The sequence below is a fragment of the Triturus cristatus genome, chromosome 7 (assembly GCF_964204655.1).
Source record: "Triturus cristatus chromosome 7, aTriCri1.1, whole genome shotgun sequence".
Taxonomy (NCBI): domain Eukaryota; kingdom Metazoa; phylum Chordata; class Amphibia; order Caudata; family Salamandridae; genus Triturus; species Triturus cristatus.
In genome coordinates, this window is record NC_140590.1 from 1,737,584,551 (window position 1) to 1,737,608,887 (window position 24,337).

Here is a 24,337-nt window from a genome sequence, read left to right on the forward strand (position 1 = left end):
CTTTCGATCCTGCACCTATTAAAACAGGGGTCTCAGAACAAACCTGTAATCAATTCTGGTGTGCAAATTATGCGGGGCCAAATGAGTGAATCCCCCTGCACCTGGAGAGCCCTCCCTCCAAGCATCCAGCAAATCCAGTTCAACAGCGATATCCCATACAACTATGACCGCAGCAGGTTGACGTCGTACCAGACCTCTGGAACGATCCAACGAGGGCTCCAGCACGCAGTTTAGATCACCACCCTTAAGGATGGGCAAATCAAACCTAGCTCTCATGCGCTCTGGCAGTTCCTAATAAAACTGTGGGCAATCATAGTTATGGCCATACACATTGACTATATACCAGTCAATTCCCTTCCCAGTGCATCTGGAAATCACATATCTACCACCAGTTTCAGCTTCTAGCGCCTGTAGCTTAATACCTGATTTGGGATTAACCCATGTAAGTACTCCCCTGGCATGGGATGTAAACCCAGCTGCATGCGAGTTACCATGCAGGCACCTATGTGTTAGCATACTACTACCAACAGGAAGGTGGGACTCTTGTAGCAACGCACCAACAACCTCATGTCTCACTAAGTATGCAATAACCCTACGTAACTTTCTGAAGTCATTTAGCTCCCTTATATTCCAAATGAGCAATCGGATTTTGCTGCCTCTACCCTCCATCTTGGCCCTTTACAGTTGTTATGTCAGGATTGACCACATATAAAAAGGTACTGGCACTTTCTCCAGGCAAATCCTCAGATTTTGAACGTCAAGTACACACTGCATACACACCTCACAGTCATAGAAAATAACATATCCCCCCCACACGCCATGCTAACCCCAACTGGACATTATCAACGCCATCCCTCCCTCCCAGGACCCTGTAACATTCTAAAACTAATTTGAGTTTAAAGAACCAATCGCTTTCAGTCTTGTACTGGGTAGTGGGTAACACACAGGGGCGGATGTTACCGGCAGAACCCTTAAGTGCGTTTGTAAAGCATTGGATAAACTTAGCCATCATATTATATTATAAATTTCCTATGCAGCCCAGTGGATTTAGCACCACCAACACAAGTCTAATTGTAGCCAGCAGTTCTATATGTCCGACATCTGGATCAGAATTACTTTGCGGCAGCAGCCAGCGACAACTCAGTCCCAATCAGTGTTCCGATTTGCAATAGGTAGTGCTGCCTATAATCACTGCTGACAGTCCAGCGCCAACCCTGTCCACTGGGCAACTACACTTCAAACTTAGATATCCTAATCAGAGCTTTATTTACAAAATACCTGCTTGTATTGTATGTAAGCAGTTCAGCTCACCAACTGCGACCCTTGTTTAGGCAGGTCGCTCCCCACGCCGCGCAGCTCCACCTGTCTGCGCCCGTCTCCCGTGCCCGCTGCTGCAGAGTATTTCGAGTGTTCAAGGCCCCTCTGGGCTGCCGCTGGTATTTGTTGTTAATGTTAATAGAAATTTATAGAGCGCACGTACGCCGATTGGCTTCATGGCGCTAAGGCTCAGAAGGCTGTCAGAAAAGACAGAAGCTAACACTGTGTTAATAGCCATGTTTCCAGGGACTTCCTAAACTGGAAGAGGTCTGTGCAGGACCGAATTTCTAGCGGAAAAGAATTCCACAATTTGGGGGCGAGAGTGGCAAATCTGCGACCTCCTTGGCGTACCCGTTTGAAACCCGGGATAGAAAGAAGTGAGAGATGGGCAGACCTTAAATTGCGTGTGGGAATGTGTCTGAGTATCATGCTGTTAATGAACTCAGGACTGGTGCCATGCAAGGATTTAAAAATGAGGCACCCCGTTTTGAAGGCACAACACTGTGATATTGGGAGCCAATGTAGTTTCCTCAACAGAGGGGTAGCTGTATGCCATTTAGGTTGACGATATATCAGTCGTGCTGCCTGGTTCTGGACCATCAGTAGGCGCTTAAGCAAGTAGTGTGGCATGCCTAAGTATACAGAATTGGATTAGTCCAGGTGGGATAGAACCGTAGATATCATGACCTGATTCAAGGCGTCATGGCTGAGGAAACGGTGTATTTTCCTGATTTTACGCATTTGAAAGAAGCACTTAGAAACCACATCTCCAACCTGAGTTTTCAGGGAAAGATCGCTGTCCAGAAATATTCCTAAAGTTTTGGCCAACGTGGACGGAGCGGGAGGAGAGCCAAGCTCTGAGGGCCAATAGTGGGGGCCCCAGTGCTTATGGCTATCCCCAGTGAGAACTATCTCTGTCTTGCCAGGGTTTAGTTTGAGATGATTAAGATCCATCCAGCTTTGGATATATAACATGGTGTCCTGGAATTCAGTGATAGAGTTGTGTGAACTGTCGACCCTGAGGATGAGCTGAAGATCATCTGCGTAGTTGAGGACCAGCACATTCCTGTCTTTAAGAGACTGGATCAGGGGCATCATATAGATGTTGAATAGATGGGGAGAAAGGGCCGAACCCTGTGGGACCCCACAGGTGGTATTACGTGGGGGTGCTAGAAACTGACCCAGATGGACAGCCTGAGAACGATCCTCCAGGAAGGAAGTGAGCCAACGAGCCACAGTGCCCCGAACGCCAGCCCTCCTGACACGGTTGGCCAGTAATATGGTCGACCGTGTCAAAGGCTGCGGAAAGATCCAGCAAGACCAGGGCCCGGGAACAGCCTCTGTCAGCGTTATCCTGCAAGGTGTCCACAACTGTCAGGATCACAGATTCGGTAAAATGGGCTGGCCGAAAGCCAGCCTGATGAGGGTCCAAGTATTTTGATGCCTCTAAAAAATTAGAGGCATTTAGCTACGTGGCCCTCTAGAACCTTAGCCAAAAAGGGTAGCAGAGAGATCGGGCGGTAATTGGATAGGAGCCCGGGATCAGCTCCAGGCTTTTTTAAGAGGGGGACCACTACTGCTTTTTTAAAAGCCAGGGGGACTATGCCAGATGAAATGGATTCATTCAGTAATGTAAGTGCGGGGCCAGAATGGATTGCGAGGCAGTCTTTCAATATGTGAGGGGGGCAGCAGTCAGATGGAGCGCCTGATTTGATTTCCACTAATAGGTCTTGAAAAATCTTGTTACTAATAGTAGGAAAACAGCTAAGAGTCCTGTTGTTACAATGTACCACAGGGGGGTCTGGTGAGGAAGGGTGGGTGGGGATGCTGGCCTTTATTGAAATAATCTTATCAATAAAGTAATCATTTAGCGAGTTACATAGAACTTGAGAGGGCATGGCCTTCAAAAGAATACGCTCAGGATTGCATAGTTCATCAATTATGGAGAATATTTCTTTAGAATTTTTATTGGATTTCAGAATACGATTAGAGAAATGGGCTGCTTTGGCGGTGAGGATGCTTTCCTTGTAGTCTTTCCAAGCAGAAGTATATAATAGTTTTTTTTCCTGAGAGTACCTCAGACGCCACTGTCTTTCTAATTGGCGTAAGGCCAATTTCTGGGCCTTGAGGTCATTAGAGAACCTTCTTTGTGCCTTCGCACGGCGTGCTAATTAGACTTTTTTTAATGGGGCGTGCTTATTACTAGCATCAAGTAACCATTTGGATACCTTCATTTCCGAGGTGTTAACATCACAGCCAGGGAGTGGGGCTGTGTCAGCTAATGTGTTAAAGTCATCCTTATTAATGAAGTTCCACTTCCTGGCAAGGCCTCCTTCGGTCGCATTGATTTTCTTAGTGGAAAATCGTATCAGCTTAAATTTTAGCAGATAGTGATCGGACCAGATGCAGGGTGTGGCTAGAGGCGTAGAAGTAGTCAAGCCACTTGCCCATATTTGATCCAAAATCCGACCCTTCAAATGTGTGGGGGATGAAACTTGCTGAGTGAGGTTTAGATTTCTGAGCAAGTCTGACATCTCTGCCGATTGTGGCCCTTCCTGAGGGTCACCATACCAATAATTAAAGTCACCCACAAGGAGGACCTTGGCATGCTCAATCACAAGTTTAGCTATCTGTTCGCTAAGTGATAGCGGAAAGTGAGACATCTGCTTGGGTGGTCTGTATAGTAAAACACAGACAAAAGAGTCGTTAACCGATTCCAATTTTATAACTATGTTCTCGGTGTCTGTAAGAGAGAGACATGTCAAAGAGCAGAACCTGAGATTAGTATGAATAATGGCAGCATAGATGATGTAATAGTCAGGGGGGAGTGCTGCCAGCATATCTGGGGCAGAGTCAGCAGTGAGCCATGTTTCGGTCAACAGCAGGATGTCAGGTTTGTCGGTAAGCAAGACTAGAAAGATATCCAACTGATGCTTAACCAGGGAGCGCGTATTAAGATAATAAATTGATATAGGCGCAACCCTAGGTTTGACCTGATTCCGGGGTCTATGATTATGGACAGTTGCGGTCTGTAGTTCAGGGAACCTGCTCGTTTGAGGAAGAGGTTATGAGCGACTAAAGGAGGCAAGGCCTCTTGTGAAAGGCACCAATTTAAAGTGTGCATCTTTTTCAGGGTAGTAGGTGAGGAATTGGGCATGGCAACTGGCCCCCGGGCCCGGAAGGGCGCGGACGGGCGCAGACGGGCTTGCCCTTAGCGCGCCTTCGGCCTGCTCCGCGTGTGGGATAGGAGCGAAGCAGGTTCCGGATGGCCAGTACACATTAAGTCAGGTGAGCCCTGGGTGGTGGTCAGGTTGGGGGGTGAAGGATTAGCGGCGCAAATTAGGAAAATAATTAAATAAAACGAAATACCACTGACTTTTAAAAAGGCTCCCGGCTTCCGCCTCAGGAGTCAACCTGTTGTTGACTGTGTTGCTGGTATTCGTTTTTGACAGTGTTACATTTTAATGTAATTGTACCCTAATTGTATTGTATTTTCACTGCCCTTTCCCTCCGCTCCGTTCTCGCCATCCCTTCTCCCACCGCTGCCTCACCTGCGGCCCCGCCCCCTTGCCATCTGTTTCCCTCGCCGTTTCCCGCCGCTGAGTCCCCTGCGGCCCTGCCCCCGCTCCCATTCGCTGTTTAGCTGCTCCTCCCACCCTCCTCCCTACTTATGGCGGCCGCTGTGCGGCAGTGAGAGCGACCCTTGACCCTCCTTTAGGCAGGTCGCTCCCCACACCGCGCAGCTCCACCTGTCTGTGCCCGTCTCCCGTGCCCGCTGCTGCAGAGTATTTCGAGTGTTCAAGGCCCCTCTGGGCTGCCGCTGGTATTTGTTGTTGACTGTGTTGCTGGCATTTGTTTTTGACCGTGTTACATTTTAATGTAATTGTACCCTAATTGTATTGTATTTTCACTGCCCTTTCCCTCCGCTCCGTTCTCGCCGTCCCTTCTCCCGCCACTGCCTCCCCTGCGGCCCCGCCCCTTTCCATCTGTTTCCCTCGCCGTTTCCCACCCCTGCGGCCCGACCCCTGCTCCCATTCGCTGTTTTCCCACCCTCCTCACAGCTGCTCCTCCCTCCCTCCGCCCTACTTATGGCGGCCGCTGGCGCGCCGGAGGCACGCTTGAGGCAAGCCCGTCTGCACCCGTCCGCGCCTGGACCACGCCCAGTGCCAGAACCCCTGGACCCCGCGAACGCCACGACGCCAGACTCTGCTACGACGCCAGCACCGTCCACGCACTCAACACTGGCCGAGACCGCAACTGCTTCCAGGCTGCCCCGAAACGCACCCACAGACCCTTCTCCTGCCACACCTGTAGCTTCACCTGCGACAGAGCCACCAAATCTTCAAGGACAGAACCCAACCACCTCCGCTGCATACTCCTCAACACCCGCTCCGCACGCAAACACGCCATCGAACTATGGGACCTGCTCGACACCTCCGCCCCAGACGTCGCCTTTCTGATCGAGACCTGGTGGAACGACGCCTCGGCTCCCGACATCGCCATCGCCACCCCGGACGACTACAAAATCGCCCGAAGAGACCGCACCAACGGAATCGGAGGAGGAATAGCCGTCGTCCACAAGTCCACCCTCAAGGTCTCCACCCACTCAGATGACACCCTCCTTACCGCCGAACACCTGCACTTCCGGATTCACACCGACCCCAAAACCACCCTCAGAGGAACCCTCATCTACAGACCCACCGGACCCCGGCCACAGTTCAGTGACGCCATCGTCGACCTCGTCAGCACCCACGCTCTCACCTCCACGGACTACATCCTCCTCGGGGACTTGAACTTCCACCACGAGAACAACAACGACGCTAACTCCACCACCCTGATCGACAACGTCGCCAACCTCGGATTCAGACAACTCGTCACCAATCCCACTCATGGCGCCGGCCACACGCTTGACCCCATCTTCTCCACAAGCAACCACGTCTCCTTCGTCCACTCCACCTAACTTTACTGGACCGATCATCGCTGCATCCACTTCACCTACAACAAGACCACAACGCACCACCATGCCCAACAGCTGCCCCGTCACTGCTGGAGCAAAGTCACCGAGGGTCAGCTGGCCGCCACCCTCGCCCTGAACCCACCCACCGAACCCACCGACCCAGACGCCGCCGCCCGCAACCTCCGACAGTGGATCAGTGACTGCGCCAATACCCTCGCCCCGCTCAAGAAACCCTCCAACAGCAAGAAACCCACCTGGTTCACTGAAGTACTCCAGATCTCCAAACACACCTGCAGGAAACTGCAGAAGAAGTGAATCCACGAACAAACATCAGACAGCCATGCAACCCACAAGGACGCCACCCGCAGATACCACTACCTCATTAGACTCGCCAAGAGATCTGCCTTCAAAACCCGCCTGGACAACAACGCATACGACAGCAAAGAGCTCTTCAGCATCGTGAAAGAACTCTCCAACCTCAGCGCCAACGACATCCCGCCCTCACAAGAACTCTGCGACTCGCTGGCTACCTTCTTCCACCACAAGATCACTGACATCCACAACAGCTTCAACACACCGACTACCCCGACAACTCCACCGCACCCGCGTACCCCACCCGCATCCACAGCCTTACCTCTTGGACCAACGTCAACGACGACTAAACCCGCAAGACCATGAACTCCATCCACTCAGGATCACCGTCAGACCCCTGTCCTCACCACATATTCAACTAAGCTGACGCAGCCATCGCACCCCAACTTCGGAAAGTGATCAACACCTCCTTCGAGACAGCCACATTCCCGGAAAGCTGGAAGCACGCCGAGATCAACGTCCTCCTCAAGAAACCCAAGGCAGACCCCAAAGACCTCAAACGTCCGGCCCATCTCCCTGCTCCCGTTCCCGGCAAAGGTGATCGAGAAAATCGTCAACATGCAACTGACCCGATACCTTGAAGACCACAACATCCTGGACCCGTCCCAGTCCGGATTCCGGAGAAACCACAGCACTGAGACAGCCCTCATCGCCGCCACAGACGACATAATGGCCCAACTGGACAACGGCGAAACATCGGTCCTCATCCTCCTGGACCTGTCAGCCGCCTTTGACACGGTCTGCCACCGCACACTAAAATCACGCCTCCAAGAAGCCGGAATCCAAGAGAAGGTCCTGGAATGGACCACATCTTTCCTCTCCGGCAGAACCCAGAGCGTCCGCCTATCCCCCCCCCCCTTCCGCTCCAAAGCCACCGTCATCTGCGGCGTACCCCAAGGATCCTCCCTCAGCCCGACGCTGTTCAACATCTACATGGCCCCCCTCGCCCACGTCGCCTGCCAGTACGACCTCAGCATCATCTCCTATGCTGATGACACCCAGCTGATCCTCTCCCTCACCAAGGACCCACACACCGCCAAAACCAACCTCCACGAGGGAAGGAAGGCCGTCGCAGAATGGATGAGGAACAGCCAACTGAAGCTGAACTCGGACAAGACAGAGGTCCTCATCCTCGGTTCCACCCCCTCAGCTTGGGATGACTCCTGGTGGCCGACCATGCTAGGAACAGCACCGACACCCATGGACCACGCATGCAACCTGGGTATCATCCTCGACTTCTCCCTCTCCATGTCGAAGCAGGTCAACGCCGTCTCCTCCTCTTGCTACAACACCCTCCGCAGGATCTACAAGTGGATACCCACCGAAACAAGAAGAACGGTGACCCAGGCCCTCGTCAGCAGCAGGTTGGACTACGGCAACGCACTCTACGCAGGTATCCTGACCAAACACCTGCGACGACTGCAACGTATCCAAAACGCCTCCGCCCAACTGATCCTCAACATCCCTCGCTGCAGCCACATCACCCCCCACCTGAGAGACCTACACTTGCTCCCCGTCGAAAAGAGGATCACCTTCAAGCTACTTATCCACGCCCACAAGGCCCTCCACAACACCGGACCAGCATAACTCAACGACTGACTCAGCTTCTACACCCCCACCTGCCAGCTCCGCTCAGCCAGACTTGCCCTCGCCACTGTCCCCCCGCATCCAACGAATGACCGCCGGAGGAAGATCCTTCTCCTTCCTCGTAGCCAAGACCTGGAACACCCTCCCTACCCACCTGCGGCAGACCCAGGACCTGCTCACCTTCAGAAGACTTCTCAAGACCTGGCTCTTCGAGCAGTAGCAGCACCCCCCTCCGCTCAGCGCCTTGAGGCCCTCACGGGTATGTACTGCGCTTTACAAATACGATGATTGATTGATTGACCCAGTATGTCTACTCTTCCAAGTCTCCTCCTGTCGCCTTCGGCTGCTCCTGCGTCGGATCCCTACGCGCCCATGGTTTTTTACGGTCCTTGAGGGCTTTTTGTTGTGACTTAGGGCACACAAAGATTTCGACGTGCCATTCATCGTGACCCTAAGTCTAGCCGGATAAAGCATCGCATAGTCCAGGCCAAGGGCTCTCATCTTCCATTTCAAGGGAATAAACTGCCTCCTCGCTTCCTGCACATTCGTGGTGAAATCAGGGAAAAGGGAGAGGGATAACCCCTCCTACTACAATTCCTTCAACTCTCTGGCACGTAATTTCTCCCTATGGAGTGAATTACGTTGTTCGAACTGCAACTTAGGCTGTGTTTTATCGACTTTACCCATATTTGCAGGAGGTCCGGTCTGCCAGTTGCGGATGTATGACATTACAACGCGGGTTTTTACAACGCGTGCAGTTACATCGTGTGCGTTACAACGCATGCGATGTTACAACGCTATGCCATTACAACGCAAGTCTTTATATCGAATTGCGCTAGATGGCGTGCTATCATTACAAAAGTGTAATTTACTATTCCAACTCCAGTCCACTTAACAGTAGGGAAGGTGTTGGGATAGTAAACTACACTATTTGTAATGTTAGCACGCCATCTAGCGCAAGTCGATGTAAAGACTTGCGTTGTAATGGCATAGCGTTGTAACATCGCATGCGTTGTAACGCATGCGATGTAACTGCACTGCGTGGTAAAAACCGCGTTGTAATGGCTGTTCCCTGCCAGTTGCTGTCTACTAGCTTTGTCTGGGCACAATGAGGGGGATCCCCTTTCCAGCTGCAAAGATGGCAAGGTCATACACCACTCTTGGTGCTTCTCGTCTGATTAATAGTTGTGCTATGTAGTCCAAGTCCTGGGGGTGTAAGGCTATTCAAGGCCAATGCTTCCTCCATTGTCCCCGGATAAGGAGCAACACCCACATCTCCCAGGGTTTACAAGCAGAGAAGAGGCGTGAAGTCAGACACTATTACATTACACTCTGCTCATGAAGAAGCACCTCAATCTCCTTGCCATTCAATATTGTGCGAGCCTCTCTCATCAGACACCATCTTTGCAGGCCGATTATCGGTCCCCTCAGATCTGCCCACAACGCTGTGCTACAACGCCTGATTACAGTGGAGCAGGTATTGTAATGTGAGGCGAGTGCTCTGTGATAAGACCGTGTTCAAAAATATCTAAGAAGTGCCCTTATGAAAAACTTTAATAAAAGGGTCTTAGGACATTGTTAATAACACAGGCGGGATATAGTGAAGATAAAAATTGTACTTCAATATTCCTAGAATAGAGGTCAACTAGTTTCAGCCTTCTACCGGGTTCATGAGGCTTTCATCAGGACCAATGTGAAGTAGCTAAAAAGGTGAAGTAGCCACAAAAAGTGCAAATATCAGCACACGTACTAAAGTGTGCTGTGAGTGTGGTGGGTATGTTGTACTTACAGACCCATGAAAGGTAGCTATCTGTAATGCAAAAGCATACAACATGAACAATATACATATATAATCAAAGCACAGTTAGTTTTCTTTACTTGCATTCATGACGGTCTCAGGAAGCCAGCCTCCGTGCATTAATTAATGCACTCTTGTCTCGTGGGCAAACAGGGCCTGCTGGGTTGCAGTCTCATTCACAGCTCTCCATAATTCATGTGTGAAGTGCCTCTCGTCTGAGTTCAGAGGAGGCATTATTTAAAAAACAAAACAATGACCATATCACATTTGACAAGAGATGTGTAAAACAACCTTAGTTAGTCTGGAGAAAAGTGTTGTCTTCTACGAGCACAAAACAAACAAGGGCATTGTGTTCCAGTATTTATCCCTGAAACTAACTGTGAGGCCTACAGAACAACAACGACTGACTAAAGACATGCGTTATTGGCATTTTGTTGAGTTTGTAATAACATGTATAAACCACCCATCTTAAAAAGATGCTAACATAAGAGGGAACACTAAAATGGAGCATGGAGCACTAAGTGTAATCCCTACAACAGCCACTAAATACTTACATGACATATATTTACTTTCAATTCATAGAGAAACATAGAAAACTTCTCTGCTTTACAGCAAGCATTCACCACTCCAAGTTCAAGATCTTGTCTAGTGGCTTGAAATGGGCTTTGAATGTGTTCTTTATTTGAATGGTGGCAGCGTAACATGTTGAGGCATATTATATTCTCCATTTCTATAATTTTGGCTGACCCAGGTCCCTGTTCACCAAAAAGTATTAATTTGAATCTGCAGCCAATGCCAGAAATCCTAACCGCGGTTCTGGACCCAAGTGAGTGAGATTTGTCAGGTGTCTGCTGGATGAGAAACTCGTTGAAGTAACCTAGAGACATGTGTCCTCCATTCTAGGCCCTAATGGACTCTTGCATTTCATGGTTCTGAGTGTCAGTTGTCAAGGACATATATTGAGAGTCTGCCATTCCCGTCCCCCGTAAACTGGATACACTATCTCAGATAACTAATGCTTCAGTTTTGGCCAGATTGTCCCAGGAAAAAAAGCATTCAGGAGGCACCTTTCTCCAAAGTGTATCTTTGGAAATTACTCGGGTCTGGAGTGTGCACATGGGTCATCAGTCTCAAGGTGAACAGTAATATCAGGTAAACATATTGGATCCTGGCACACGTCGCCTTGCTCTGGAGCTGCCTTTCTTGTTTTGTATTAGATTCCATCCTGATACAGGTGGGCAATTCTACAAAAATATACTATTGGAGCTTAACAAACGCAAGCTTCTTTTTAAGTGAGGTTTACACAATTTGGCACTTCTTACTTCTGCTGAACATGAGCATTACACCCATTCCTCTTCTAGGGCGTCAGAGCACCAACATGGAGGAACTGAGCAGATACCTCACAAAAGAACACATCTGAGTCCTGAATAATAGTGTTTTAAAGCAGTCCCTAAAGTACAAGGAGCCCCGTACATTGACTTATTTGCTACCACTGTACATGCAGGATGAAGAGACTTTGCATCGAGGTTGCCTTAGTTTACCTCCAGGTTGCATGTCCTGCTGAGAGACTGTAAGAAATAAGTGATGGAAGGAATTTGTTTTCAACCACTGTCATTCTAGATAAAGACCAGCCATGTGGATGTAAGCCTTCTTCCAGTAGCAACAATCCATCCTGAACTGCTAGGCCAAACCCTTTCTGTCAGGAGCACAAGCAACCCCAAGACAGTTTAGGCCTACTTAGAGTACAGCAGGAGAGCTTTCATGTTTTTACAAGATCCAGCTGCGTAAGTCCATGGACAGAATATCCAATCCTTCTGCCTGCCAAGCATGAAATTATTCTTAAATTGTGTTTTTGTTTTTAGCTCTTACTACAGATTGATGCAGCTCTTGTGTCTCGGAGACCTATTGTTACACCGATTCTTATATAACTACTTAAAGTGGGCTTGGGGAGTGCTTACTTTAAGACAGTGGTTGCAGGTAGTGCCCACAGGCACTCATTCATGTGGGTCAAGATTTATGTTTCCAAAGGTGATGATGAACGGAGCATTTGAGCAAATCAAACACTCACCCCCAGTCAACTGATCTGGGTTTAATCCATCATTCTTTAGCTCACTCCACCACCCCAGTTCAGACATGGCCATATGCAAAACAGTCTGACCCTGTGCCTCATGGGAGCAGTCCAGCCCGAACTGCCAAGCCATGTCTTCCCTGGACCAGAAACAAGCATCCTGGGACCAGTTTCTGGCTATTCAGCCGTCCTCAGCCAGGCTAGCTTGAATCCAGTGGCAAAGTGAGCAAGGGACCCACTACTGGGCATACCCTGCCAACTTAGGGCGAACAAAGCGATACCAAAGGGGATGATGGACGGAGCGTTTGAGCAAATCAAACACACACCCCCAGTCTTTGGTATCGCTTTGTTCGCCCTAAGTTGGCAGGGTATGCCCAGAAGTGGGTCCCTTGCTCACTTTGCCACTGGATTCAAGCTAGCCTGGCAGATGACGGCTGAATAGCCAGAAACTGGTCCCAGGATGCTTGTTTCTGGTCCAGGGAAGACATGGCTTGGCAGTTCGGGCTGGACTGCTCCCATGAGGCACAGGGTCAGACGCACCTCCCCCGCTAATAAGCAGTGACTTCCCTCCACTCCCTCCAGACCATTCCACTCCGGTCGGAGGGAGACTATCACAGTTTCTACCTGTCTGGAATTCCATCACTACGGACAAGTGGTTAAGACAAATTATCCAGTATGATTAGTCACTGCCTGGAACTTACTGCTACTCCACCCAATATCCCACCCAAACAGCGCTCAATGTCCGGGGAACATCTAACACTCCTAAAACAAGAAGTTCTTTCACTGCTCCATAAGCTTGCAATAGAGCCAGTTCCCATACCACATCAAGGAACAGGGGTTTACTCCCTGTATTTCCTAATCCCCAAAAAAGACGGCACCCTAAGACCAATCCTGGATCTCAGACCTCTGAATTTCTACATTCAATCAGATCATTTTCACATGATCACTCTTCAGCAGGTTCTTCCACTGCTTCAAAGAGGCGACTTCCTTGCCAAAACTAGATCTCAAGGACGCCTACTTCCACATTCCCATACACCCTGCTCACAGGAAATACCTAAGATTCACAGTAGACGGACAGCCTTATCAGTTCAAGGTCCTTCCCTTTGGGGTGACCACAGCACCCAGGGTGTTCACAAAATGCCCTGCATTTAAGAAGGCAGCAAATCCACGTATTTCCATACTTGGACGACTGGCTTATAAAAGTCAAGTCAACAACCAGTGTGTTCATCACACTTATCAAACGATCCAGCTGTTACACAATTTGGGGTTCACAATAAACTACACCAAGTCACACCTACAACCCTCCTACATACATCAGTATCTAGGAGCCACAATGTATCTAGGAGCCACAATAGACACTAGCAAAGCTCTGGCATACCCCAATCCAGCCAGGATAGCCAGCATGCAAACCCTCATCAACAAGTTTGAGCATCAACACTCTTCCAGAACGAGTGTTTATGCAATTAATAGGGATGATGGCCTCTTGCATTTTCATCGTACCTCACGCAAGACTTCAGATGTGCTCCTTACAGGAATGTTTAGCACGTCAGTGGAATCAGGCTCATGGAAAACTTACAGATGTGGTGTTGGTAGACAGCCGCACACATCGCTCTCTGCAGTGGTGGAACACACAAAACCTTTCCGAAGGGCGGCCGTTCCTAGAGTCAGTTCCACAAATAGTGCTAACAACAGACGCATCACTCACCGGCTGGGGAGCACATCTCCTAAATCACACAATTCAGGACAGGTGGACCACTCAACAAAAAGCGCTCCACATCAATCACATAGAGCTACTGGCAATATTTCTAGCCCTAAAGTCATTCCAAGTACATCTTCTCAACAAGGCTGTCTTAGTCCGGATGGACAATATGACAGCAATGTACTACATACAAAAGCAAGGAGGAACACATTCTTTGCAGCTGTCTCACCTAGCGCAAAGTATATGGAGGTAGGCCATTCCACAAAACATATATCTCCTGGCAGAACATCTTCCAGGAGTAAACAATCAGATAGCGGATCTGTAAAGTCATCAGACTCAACAAATACACGAATGGGAACTTCATCCACAAGTTCTTCAACCCTTTTTCCAAATAGGGAGCCAAGCAGACATAGATCTGTTCGCTACCCACGCAAATGCAAAATGCCAACCTTCGCCGCCAGGTTTCCACACCCGTTGTCCAAGGGCAATGCGATATGGATGAACTGGTCAGGCAGATTTGCGTACACTTTTCTGCCACTCCCAATCATTCCACTAGTAGTACGCAAGCTCAAACAGCAGTCTCTCAAGATGATCCTGGTTGCTCCCACATGGGCACGGCAACCATGGTTCACAACACTCCTCAAACTCTCAATAGTCTCACGCCAAAAACTACGTCCCTCCCCATAACTGCTAATGCAGAATCATTGGCACCCCGATCCAGCACAACTGAATCTAGCAATCTGGCTCCTGAAATCTTAGAGTTCGGTTACCTGAACCTCCCACCGGACTGTATGAACATTATTAAGGAAGCCAGACGCCCCACTACTAGAGCTTGCAATGCAGCTAAATGGAAAAGATTCATCATTTACTGCAACACCAATAAATTGATCCATTAGATGCTTCAACTCATAATATTATTCGTTATTTAATACATCTACAAAGGTGCAATCTTGCTTACTCATCAATCAGATTACATTTAGCTGCTCTCATGGCCTACTTACAAAACAGACAACATTTGTCATTGTTTAGGGTACCTGATATCAAAACCTTCATGGAAGGCCTTAAAAGGATAATTCCACCCAGACTGCCACCATCTCCAGTGTGGAATCTAAACATTGTTCTTACTAGTCTCATGGGTCCCCCATTTGAGCCTTTACACAAATGCGAATTACAATTCCTTACATGGAAAGTAGCTTTCCTTGTCGCAATCACTTCTCTCAAGGGAGTAAGTGAGATCCAGGCTTTAACTATACAAGAACCATTCTTACAATTACATCGTAACAAAGTGATTCTTAGAACAAACCCAAAATTTCTGCCAAAGGTAATTTCTCCATTCCATCTTAACCAATCCATAGTTACTACTGTTTTTCCAAAACCCTGATTCTGTCGGAGAAAGAGCTCTTCACACGCTTGACGTCAAAAGAGCTTTACTTTACTACATAGACAGGACTAAACCTTTTAGAAAAATAAAACAGCTGTTTGTAGCTTTTTCTCCACCTCATAAAGGCAACCCCATCTCCAAATCTGGAATTGCCAGGTGGATAGTCAAATGCATTCAGATATGCTATCAAAAAGCAAAGCGCGCCTTAACAATTTCCCCTAGAGCGCACTCAACACGGGCTTCCATGGCATTCCTAGGGAACATTCCCCTAGAAGACATTTGTAAGGCAGCAACATGGTCTACTACACACACCTTCACCAAGCACTATTGTGTAGATGTGCAGGCAAAGGAACAAGCTTCTGTAGGCCAGGCTGTTCTTAAGACACTTTTTCGAACCGCTGCAACCGATACAGGCGACCACCTCTAGGGGAGACACTGCTGTACAGTCTATGCACAGAGTGTGAATTCTGCAGCTCATATGCCTCGAACGCAAAAATGCTACTTACCAGTATGCATTTGTTCTTGGCATGTAGAGCTGCAGAGATTCACACGCCTACCCACCTCCCCGAACCTGTATCTGTTCCAGTGTTATCTTATTTAGATACATTCTCATGGAAATCTTTCTGTTCTTACAAACTCCATTTCCCTTCATGGCGAAAAACAATCTGAGGATGGAGTCGATGCCCATGCGCACTATCATCCAAGGGAGGAGTCACCTATCTCGTGACTACAAAATACTTCTTCCAAGACAACAACAAGGTGCAAGCATCCGAGCTCAACACCAGATGGTGATCTATGCACAGGGTGTGAATCTCTGCCGCTCTACATGCCAAGAACAGATGCATACTGGTAAGTAGCATTTTTCTTCAATCAGCAGAGATCTAGTGTTTAAGCAAATATGCTTCATTCCTGCTAAAGATATGCACATTTGTGTTTTGGGTTATCACTAGGGGTGGGCGGAATTTGCATAGTCGCGCTACGCAAAGCTCTGCGAAACGGTAAAAAATCTCTGCGAGCACGCAGAGTTCTGCGAACACAAGGAATTGCTTGTTCCGCCCGTTTGCAATGCTTTTTTCCTGTTCGCGAATGCTGTTTGTGTGCTCGGGGGGGAAATATCTTGGGAACACGCATTTTGAAAGGGCAAACAAGTAAAAGATTCTGCGAAGATGCGGATCAGGGAATTTTTGGCAATTCTGAGTTCTCCGCGGAACGCGAAATTACCCAAATTCCGCGTTCCGCGGAACGGAATTTACCACCCAGGCCTAGTTATCACACACAGGGCACAGAGTGGGACTGTAAACAAGAAAAGAGTCAACATTTTGTTGACTCCCTTTGGATTCACAGATTTCCAGTTTTGTTAACAATTGTACTATTTGCTCCAAGTCTAACAAATCGGTTTTATTAGGACCTTATTGTGGGTATAGTTTGTTATCGGTAGACTGTTTTCCCAAGTGGGCTCAAATAAAGTAGATTAATCAACCCACAATGAAGCAGTAATTCCGTTTCTTGATGACTATTTTTGGAGGGATGGACTTCCGGAAAGTATTATAACTGATAACGGGTTTCAGTTTGCTTCTTCCAGTTTGTAAGAATGTTTTAAGAAAAAGGGTATATCGCAAAGGAAAATTGCTTAATATGCTCTCCACATAAATGGACAAATAGAAAGGATGAAAAAGATAAAAACCTTGTCTGTAAGTTACTCCCAGAGAATCTTGAGTACAGGAGATTTAATAAAAAATAAAGTTGTCCTTTACAGATAAACACATTTGCAAAGAAATTTAAGATAGTTAGATTTGGAAGAATTTCAGCTAACCTCAATGCATCATGGTGGAGTTTTAACAGGCTGTTGAAAATTAACAATAGCCCAGAGAATTCTGGTGATGAGTTGAGTTACTTTATTCCACCAGTAATATGGATTGGTATTTTAGAAGCGCCTCTGCTCCTTGTTTTACAGGATATCATCGCACTGCTGCTGCTCCAGCGAATACTACTGACATTGACGGCCCGTCTGCTAACGAGACGGTCCATGCCACAAGCGGAGGGGAGCGTCATGGATCAACTGGTAAGGAGCCTCCATTAAGTGACATTAATCTTTACAAATCACAGTTACAAAGGAAAGCAATGCTAATGGTCAATGGTTGAAGTTTGCAAATCTGTGAGGACAAGAATGTTACCTAAAGAAACAAGCATTGGCACATCCAATATGTCTGGCCTTTTCATAACTGTAAGCACTTAACATACTGAGATGCACATACTTGCATACTTAGATATGCAAAGTAGGACAATTTGATTTCCACAATGTGAGATTAGTTAATTATAGCTCATTATCAAAACAGTGAAGTAAAAAACAAGTTCGGTCTCTACAGTGTTGAACTTGGCTTACTAAAATTGGTTCAACAAAAGATCATGCCCAGTGTTGTGTGGGAATGAGGTGCATTCCTTAAAATTATTTCTTATCAATTAAATCAAACAGGATATATATATTTAAGTTAGCAACATTTATAAACACTTATAATGATCCAGTGTTGCCTTCAGAAGTGGTTACGTGTTAAAGGGACCCTGTAGTACATGGCAGCTCCTAAGGCACCTCTGAATTTGGATGCAGTGATAAACTGTGGGCTAGTTGAATGTTTGTGTTTGTTTGCACGTTTATTAGCTCAGCCTTTTCTCCCTGATGCTTTGATGCCAAACTCCCTCGCTCCACTTCTACCACTCAAAAGCAGAAAAGAAATGCATAACCGAAATAAATAACTGACAGGTTATTTGTTGTGCAAGGCTCCTGCCTTTAGGAATCTTTTGTTGTTCTCAGATCAAATGCATTAAACAGCTAAATATGCATGAGCTTCTTAAAGAATCAGAACCAGCCTGCTGCAATTGTGGAAAAGGGCCTCTCCCTCAGTAAAGTAGAATATAAGCTGAGGGTGTGTAGGGAAGCAGCCTCGGCCACAAACCTTCCAAGAGAACCCCCTTGTCTGCCTTCAAGCATTCACAGCAGCTGTGATAAGAGACTGCTGCCTTCTCCCCTACAAGGCAATGAGAGTGAGGGACCAATGGAACGATAAACATTCAACTGTGCTTCACATGTTCTCCGACCTGCTTACAAACTAGGACAACACGAGCAGGCAAACAATACACAGAAGCATGTACACCTCAATATAAAGTGTGCTATGAATGTGATGCTTAATATTGGCCACCCATGCACCATGCGCCACAACCTATGGATCCATGCACAGCAGTGTGGTGTCAATCCTGGTCAGATAAAAGGGGAGGTCCCAGCAGAGATGGATCGATGGAGAGAAAAGAAGGAGCTGCACTGACTGGTGACACAGAGTAAAGAACTGAGACATCAATGCTGTTGGTGAGTGATGTCTTCACAAGGAGCAGAGGTACTCGGTACAAAGAGTGGGAGGAGGAAATTTAAATTCGAACGTACTAAAATAAATAATTAAAAGAAATGCACGGTGTGGTGTTCTATGATGGAGCGCAGATGGGCAGCGCCAACCTCATCAGCCATGTGTGGGGCGCAAACCAAAGTTGTCAAGTTATCAGGTTGCTTATAGGGTAAAAGCATTCAATAATGTCCATTGAAAGTACTAAATCTTAGAAATTACATTTTTAACAATGAGAAGCTCTAAACATATCTTGAAACTAATGCAAAACTCTTGAAATGAAAGGTCCCTAACCTACAACCTCTTTCTAAGATGACAGTACTGTAAAACAATTGTAGCACAGCTCTTCATCGCAATGAAGACACACTATGGGGCAGTTTGGAAGGGGGCCTTTGGAACCACTTGCTTAACCTGACAAGATATCAATTGAGAATCAAAACTATGCAACAGGCACAGAGGCCAGTGCATCTGAAAACATAGCAAGATTGAGAAAAGCATGTCTCTGGTTGTCAGTACAGTATAGCTAAAAATCGAAGGGTGGCCGAGTAGTTTAATGTGCACTGAAGTTCACTCATCTCTGCAGCATGTAGGAATTCTATGACTCCTCTGACTATACTGTGCTACCAGAAGTGCAGAGGAGTGTCTGCCAGGATAAGCGCTTGCCTTGAGTCTCTTCCAAGTTCTCAGACTGGCATGAATGGGGGCCAGCAGGCTGCCACAGCAGGAAGTGCTGATTCATGCAGGCTGTAGAGCTGCACATGGTCTAGTCGGAAGCTGTCAGAGATCCCACCTGTGTCTGCTAGCCAGACCGGAGGGGTTATATCTTCCTCGCCAGGACAAGAATGGGACAGAAAATATGCCCTAGCCCCAAATTAAGTACCCCCCCCCCTTAGCAAATCGGACTATTCCATTCTTGCCACTTCTAAAGTGCGTGGCTACACTCATAGCAGTGATCCTTATGCCATAAGTAAAAAAGGTCTTCAACTTTTTCCTGAAGCTTAGTTCCTCCCTATTCTTTCTTAGAGCTACTTGTAGCTCTTAGAATGAACAAGTACTGGTCCTGGTGGCCCACATTTGCAAGATAGGGCAATTTTGAACTTGTCAAGACACCATGTGTGTTATGCAATGTATTGGAGACTGCATGCAATTAAGCTTGCTGGCTGTAATGTTTTTTCTAATATCCGGGAAATCCACATTAAAATCCACTGCACCAAACCCACAATCAGCCCTCCAAAAATAAACCCACATACTGATCTGTCACAGGATCTACCCTTTGGGGACTGCACTGGCAGCTGGTGTGTCAAGGAAAAAGAAAGCTGCCTCCCGACACCTCAGCTGTATAGGTGTTTTGCAAGGTAGAGACTCCTTGAATTTAAGCTCCAGGCAAGGTTTCTAAATTAAATCCAGGAAATCAACAGAAAAACTCTGCCCTGCTCACCACAACTAAGAGGCCCTCAAACCGCAGAAGAAAATCAGCCCACTCACTGACCTGTGATGTTGACATATCATCTCCATTTCAGAAGGGACTGTGCTGGTGGAAACCCAAAGCTGCAGCCCCCCACCTCCAATATAGGTGTTGTGCTAGGTACAGACTCCTTGCATTGAAGGCCCCGGCAAGGTTTTGTAATGTCAGGGAAATCCACAGTAAAATCCTGCACTGCCCACCGGACACAACAAACCCTAAACGGCCCAAAAATATTCGCTCACAATCTCAGACCTTTGAACACACATGGTGCCACAGTGTGTTAAATGATTTCTGCTCTCTTCACACGGTCACCCGGTGAGTAGCGGAAATCACACTGAAGTAGGGAAAACAAGCTGAAAACCACTGTAAATAGTGGATGATTGTTAGCCCATTTTTGGAGACTGTAAGCAGCAAATGTCCATAAAAGGTGTAAAAACACCCAATATCGGCAACCGTCTTGATTACCCTTTGTTTTTTGCTTTTTGTTTTGGAGGGGGAGCTTGGTGAGGTACAGAGTGCATCTCGCCACCAGGCCCTGCCCCCTCAAAGGTCCTGGCCCTCCTTAAATGGTGACAATAGTTTGTAAGGAGGCAGGTATGCAATCTTACCTGTTCAATATCCCATCAGAACTGCACTGGCTGTGGGGTGGCAAGGAAAAAATAAAAATGCCGGCTGCTGCTTTAACTGCTCTGGGGCCAATCGGCCACACTGCATGGTCATGGTGAGGTGACACATTTCCTGAAAATAACAAAGATATTTTTTGGAAACATTAGGAGATGCAACCGTTGAACTGGCAACTTTTCCAGCCTGCTGAGATGATTTATCAGACAGCTTGACACAGACTGAAGGTCTTCAAAGCGTAAAAGAAATTGTCACAAAATATTTTAGCCCTTGCAGAAATGTGTCCCTTGTCTTGAGAGAGCCATTCGATTTTGAGGGAAAACAAATCTAGGTGAGGCACCAAGAAGAAGGAAAATGAGTGTGAGACAATGGCAGCTGCAGCCACAGGACACTAGGAGCGGTGGGTGGTAGTCTGTAATAAGTTGTAGAGGCCTGGAACAGGACTAAAAACTCAATCTGCCACTCCCCCTCGCCCCTGAAGCCACCGCTGTCCTCAAAATATCGACAAAGCAGGACGGGTCAGCACTTCCTCCGCTGAGGAGCTTTGAGGTATCTGGAGAGTCACAGTTAGGTGACCATGGTAAGTCTCTCCTTCGTATGCTCTTCAAATTTCATATTCGAACCAAAACTGCTGAGACATATGTATGTGAAATTGTGGACCTTGTTATATCTCACTCCATAAACCTCCTATTCATCAACAAAACATGGCTCTCGCTGACTTCCTTACTACTTTTCAGCATCCTAGTTCCTGAAAGTTACACCTTCATATACAAAGACAGACCCAAACAAAAATGGGGGTGTAATTCATAGGAAAATATGTCCTGTACAGTAGACTTTAATAATTTCCATCATCCAAACTGCTCTGTTACCAATTCCGCATCTCTAGTAACATCACGAAAAACCCTTCTCTCTCTCTCTCTCTCTGTCTCTGTCTCTCTTATATATAGAGGCAACACTTTAAACCTTCCCCTTGTGCATCAGCTTTGCACTATAAGGGCAAACTAAAAACAATAGTTATGTTTCGACTATTTAAGAATACATGTCCTTCCACTCTCTAAGGAGCTCAGTAATCTAACCCTATCCTCAACTGCTGCAAAGAGGATCTTACGTTCTCCTACACTGCTCTATAGGTTCTCAAAAAACTGTCACCTACTGTCCTAAATCCATTAGTGGACACACTGTGCACCCTGGCAAACTGAGGATCACCTAGAAAACTGGCAAAACCGGCAAACCCCACTCTTAAAGCTCCAATACCAATATCTAGTACTTCAGCCAAAGAAAAAAATCTTTAAGAGGTTAGTGAGACCCTGAGTCATTGGAAGACACTCTACTAAAACATTTAACTCAACGTACTCCCTACTAATCCTTGCTATCTTCTTACAAAAGATCTTAAAAATTCAAAGTGACATTTACGACAATTTCCTATACCCGCATTACACTGCATCCATGATAGAACCATCTCAAAATGGACAAATTCTGAACAAGTGGTCATGGTTTCTTTCCTACAGATTATAGAAATTTTAGTTGAGGCTTTGTACACAGACATTCAGTTCCCAGCAAACATGATAAAGTCCTGAACTCAGTATATTGCCCATTTATCATGTTCATCGACTCCTCACTAACTAAAGGTACCTTTCCCTCCCTCAAATCTAGTCAACTTACTCATATGCTGTATATGGAAAAGACACACCACAGTGACCTCAAAAACCTGAGGCCAGTTTCCAAATTGCCCTTTTTTGCTAAATTCTAGACAATTTTCACACTTAGAGCTTCTTTCCTGCATCTTTAACAATCTTCTAATCTGTACCAATCTGGATTTCTTCCTAAAGGCCCCAAAGGAATGAGCACCCTACTAGTAGTATGGAGGAAACTTCCCCCCCCCTATGTGTCTTTTAGATCTACAAGCGGCGTTAAACACCGTAGGCCATGGAACACTGTTTGTAGCCCATACTGCTGTAGATCACATGTTCTGCACTCATTTTTCAATCTAGTGTTGGATGCAAATGTTTGTTTGAATTTTTAGTATCACTATCTTGTGCTTCCTTCCTGAAGCTTACAATACCCAAGAACAAAGAATCCACCTTAGATTGTTTTTTTGTTCCTGCCATTGGCTTCGGACTTTCATTTTAAGCTCTTGGACCATCTTGCTACAACTGAAATCAGTTCAACTCCAGGCACTTGTTTTTCCAGAGAGGGCATTTAAAGATTTGTTTTGTGTTCATAGTCATGAATTGGTGGGAGGGTAGTAATGCAGAATATTCCCTTGAATGCAATTCAAAATTCGTGTGTTGCGACTATCATGGAGTGTGTAACCTTTGTCTACCTCAAGACCAGGAGAAACAAACTTTTCAGCCTGCAAGGCCTTCAAAAATAAAAATATAATACAGCATAGAAAGCACCATCACTGGGCGTGTAATACGAGGCAATGATAGGATACACTGGAGTCGATGCCGGTCTTTCGACCCAAAGGTCATTGTTCTGGGCATATCACCAGGAAGGCAGAGAAGAGTACCAACATCCTTTCCTCAGATGGCTCCTGTGTTACAGAACACAGTCTCTGGGGCCCAAAAAACTGGTCCTAGGACAAAGACTACTTTGAGGACAGACTCGCACACACTCACGGATCAACCTTCCAGTGTTTGATCTCGAATGGAGTCTGGAACCTAGGTTAGAGTACTGATTTTGAAGCAGTCTGGCGTAGGGCAATGGCACTGTGAATGCTTCGAGCCACAAGTACCAACCCTTCACTTAAAACTGCAGCCTGGAAGTCCTGAGGTGCAATCCTACACCTTCGACTTCAAAGCTAGTATTAATTAAACAAAATAACTTGTTCTCCCAGCCTCTGCTTGAATGGCTAGACACCTATAATCAAGCGTTCTGAAATGTCGAGGTCAGGTGGCTGTACAGCTTTCTTTGCCAGACATCTAGAAAATGTTGGTGTAACCATCACATCAGGAGTAGATTCAGATGACCCTCAAGAAGTAGGCATGAGGCGTGGATTCTATTTTGGAGTACATTTTGCAATCCCCAAGAACTGCAAGCCTTGACACCTTATCAAAACAGAAAGGACTGTGTAGTTCCTGCCTATGCTTAAGAGCATCACTAAGTGTGCAGCAGAGAACTTTGAAGAGCCAGTCAAGACCAGGATGGTAACACCCAGGGTCCAAAAGAAATATAAAGGTGCTCTGGAAGACCCATTCTGAATAAGGGGCCATGTTCTTCTAGTCTCACTGATGGTAAACACATATTGCAAATGCATTGCATATGGCGCAGGAAATGGATAGCCTTCCTACAAAGAAAGCCAAAAGATCCATGCAGCTGGAAAACATGTCTCTGTGGAGGCAAGAAAACAGTGTCTTAATATGAGTTTCATTTGTCTACTCTCAAAGTATGACCATTACTATTAGGACGAGATGGACTAGCAAATCAAATACCATCCGAAGGCATACAGTAGGAGATACTTACTTAGTCCAGGACAGCAAGACTATCTCTAGTGCAAACATCTGTGGTGCTATGGTGCACCTAATATCCCCACTAGGAAGGTCACACGCAGCATTCTTCTTCAAGGTCAATGTGGTTTAAGTATCTGGTTCCACTCTGAGGTTTAGCAGCACCTTATTAATTTTCCCTTTGATGGTGAACACCTTTTTGGGCAACAGTGGATATGATGTATTTATATGGTT

At 46.8% G+C, this 24,337-nt stretch overlaps 1 protein-coding gene across 2 annotated transcripts in view; it reads left to right on the forward strand.

Moving 5' to 3' along the window:
- Nucleotides 1-24,337, forward strand: part of LOC146812949 (uncharacterized) — a 502,088-nt gene that overhangs the window by 165,882 nt on the left and 311,869 nt on the right. For both annotated transcript variants that reach the window (XM_085619987.1, XM_085619986.1), the window contains exon 5: nt 17,134-17,241. In XM_085619987.1, the coding sequence (XP_085476113.1) occupies nt 17,134-17,241 (108 nt within the window). The remainder of the gene's footprint in view (nt 1-17,133; nt 17,242-24,337) is intronic.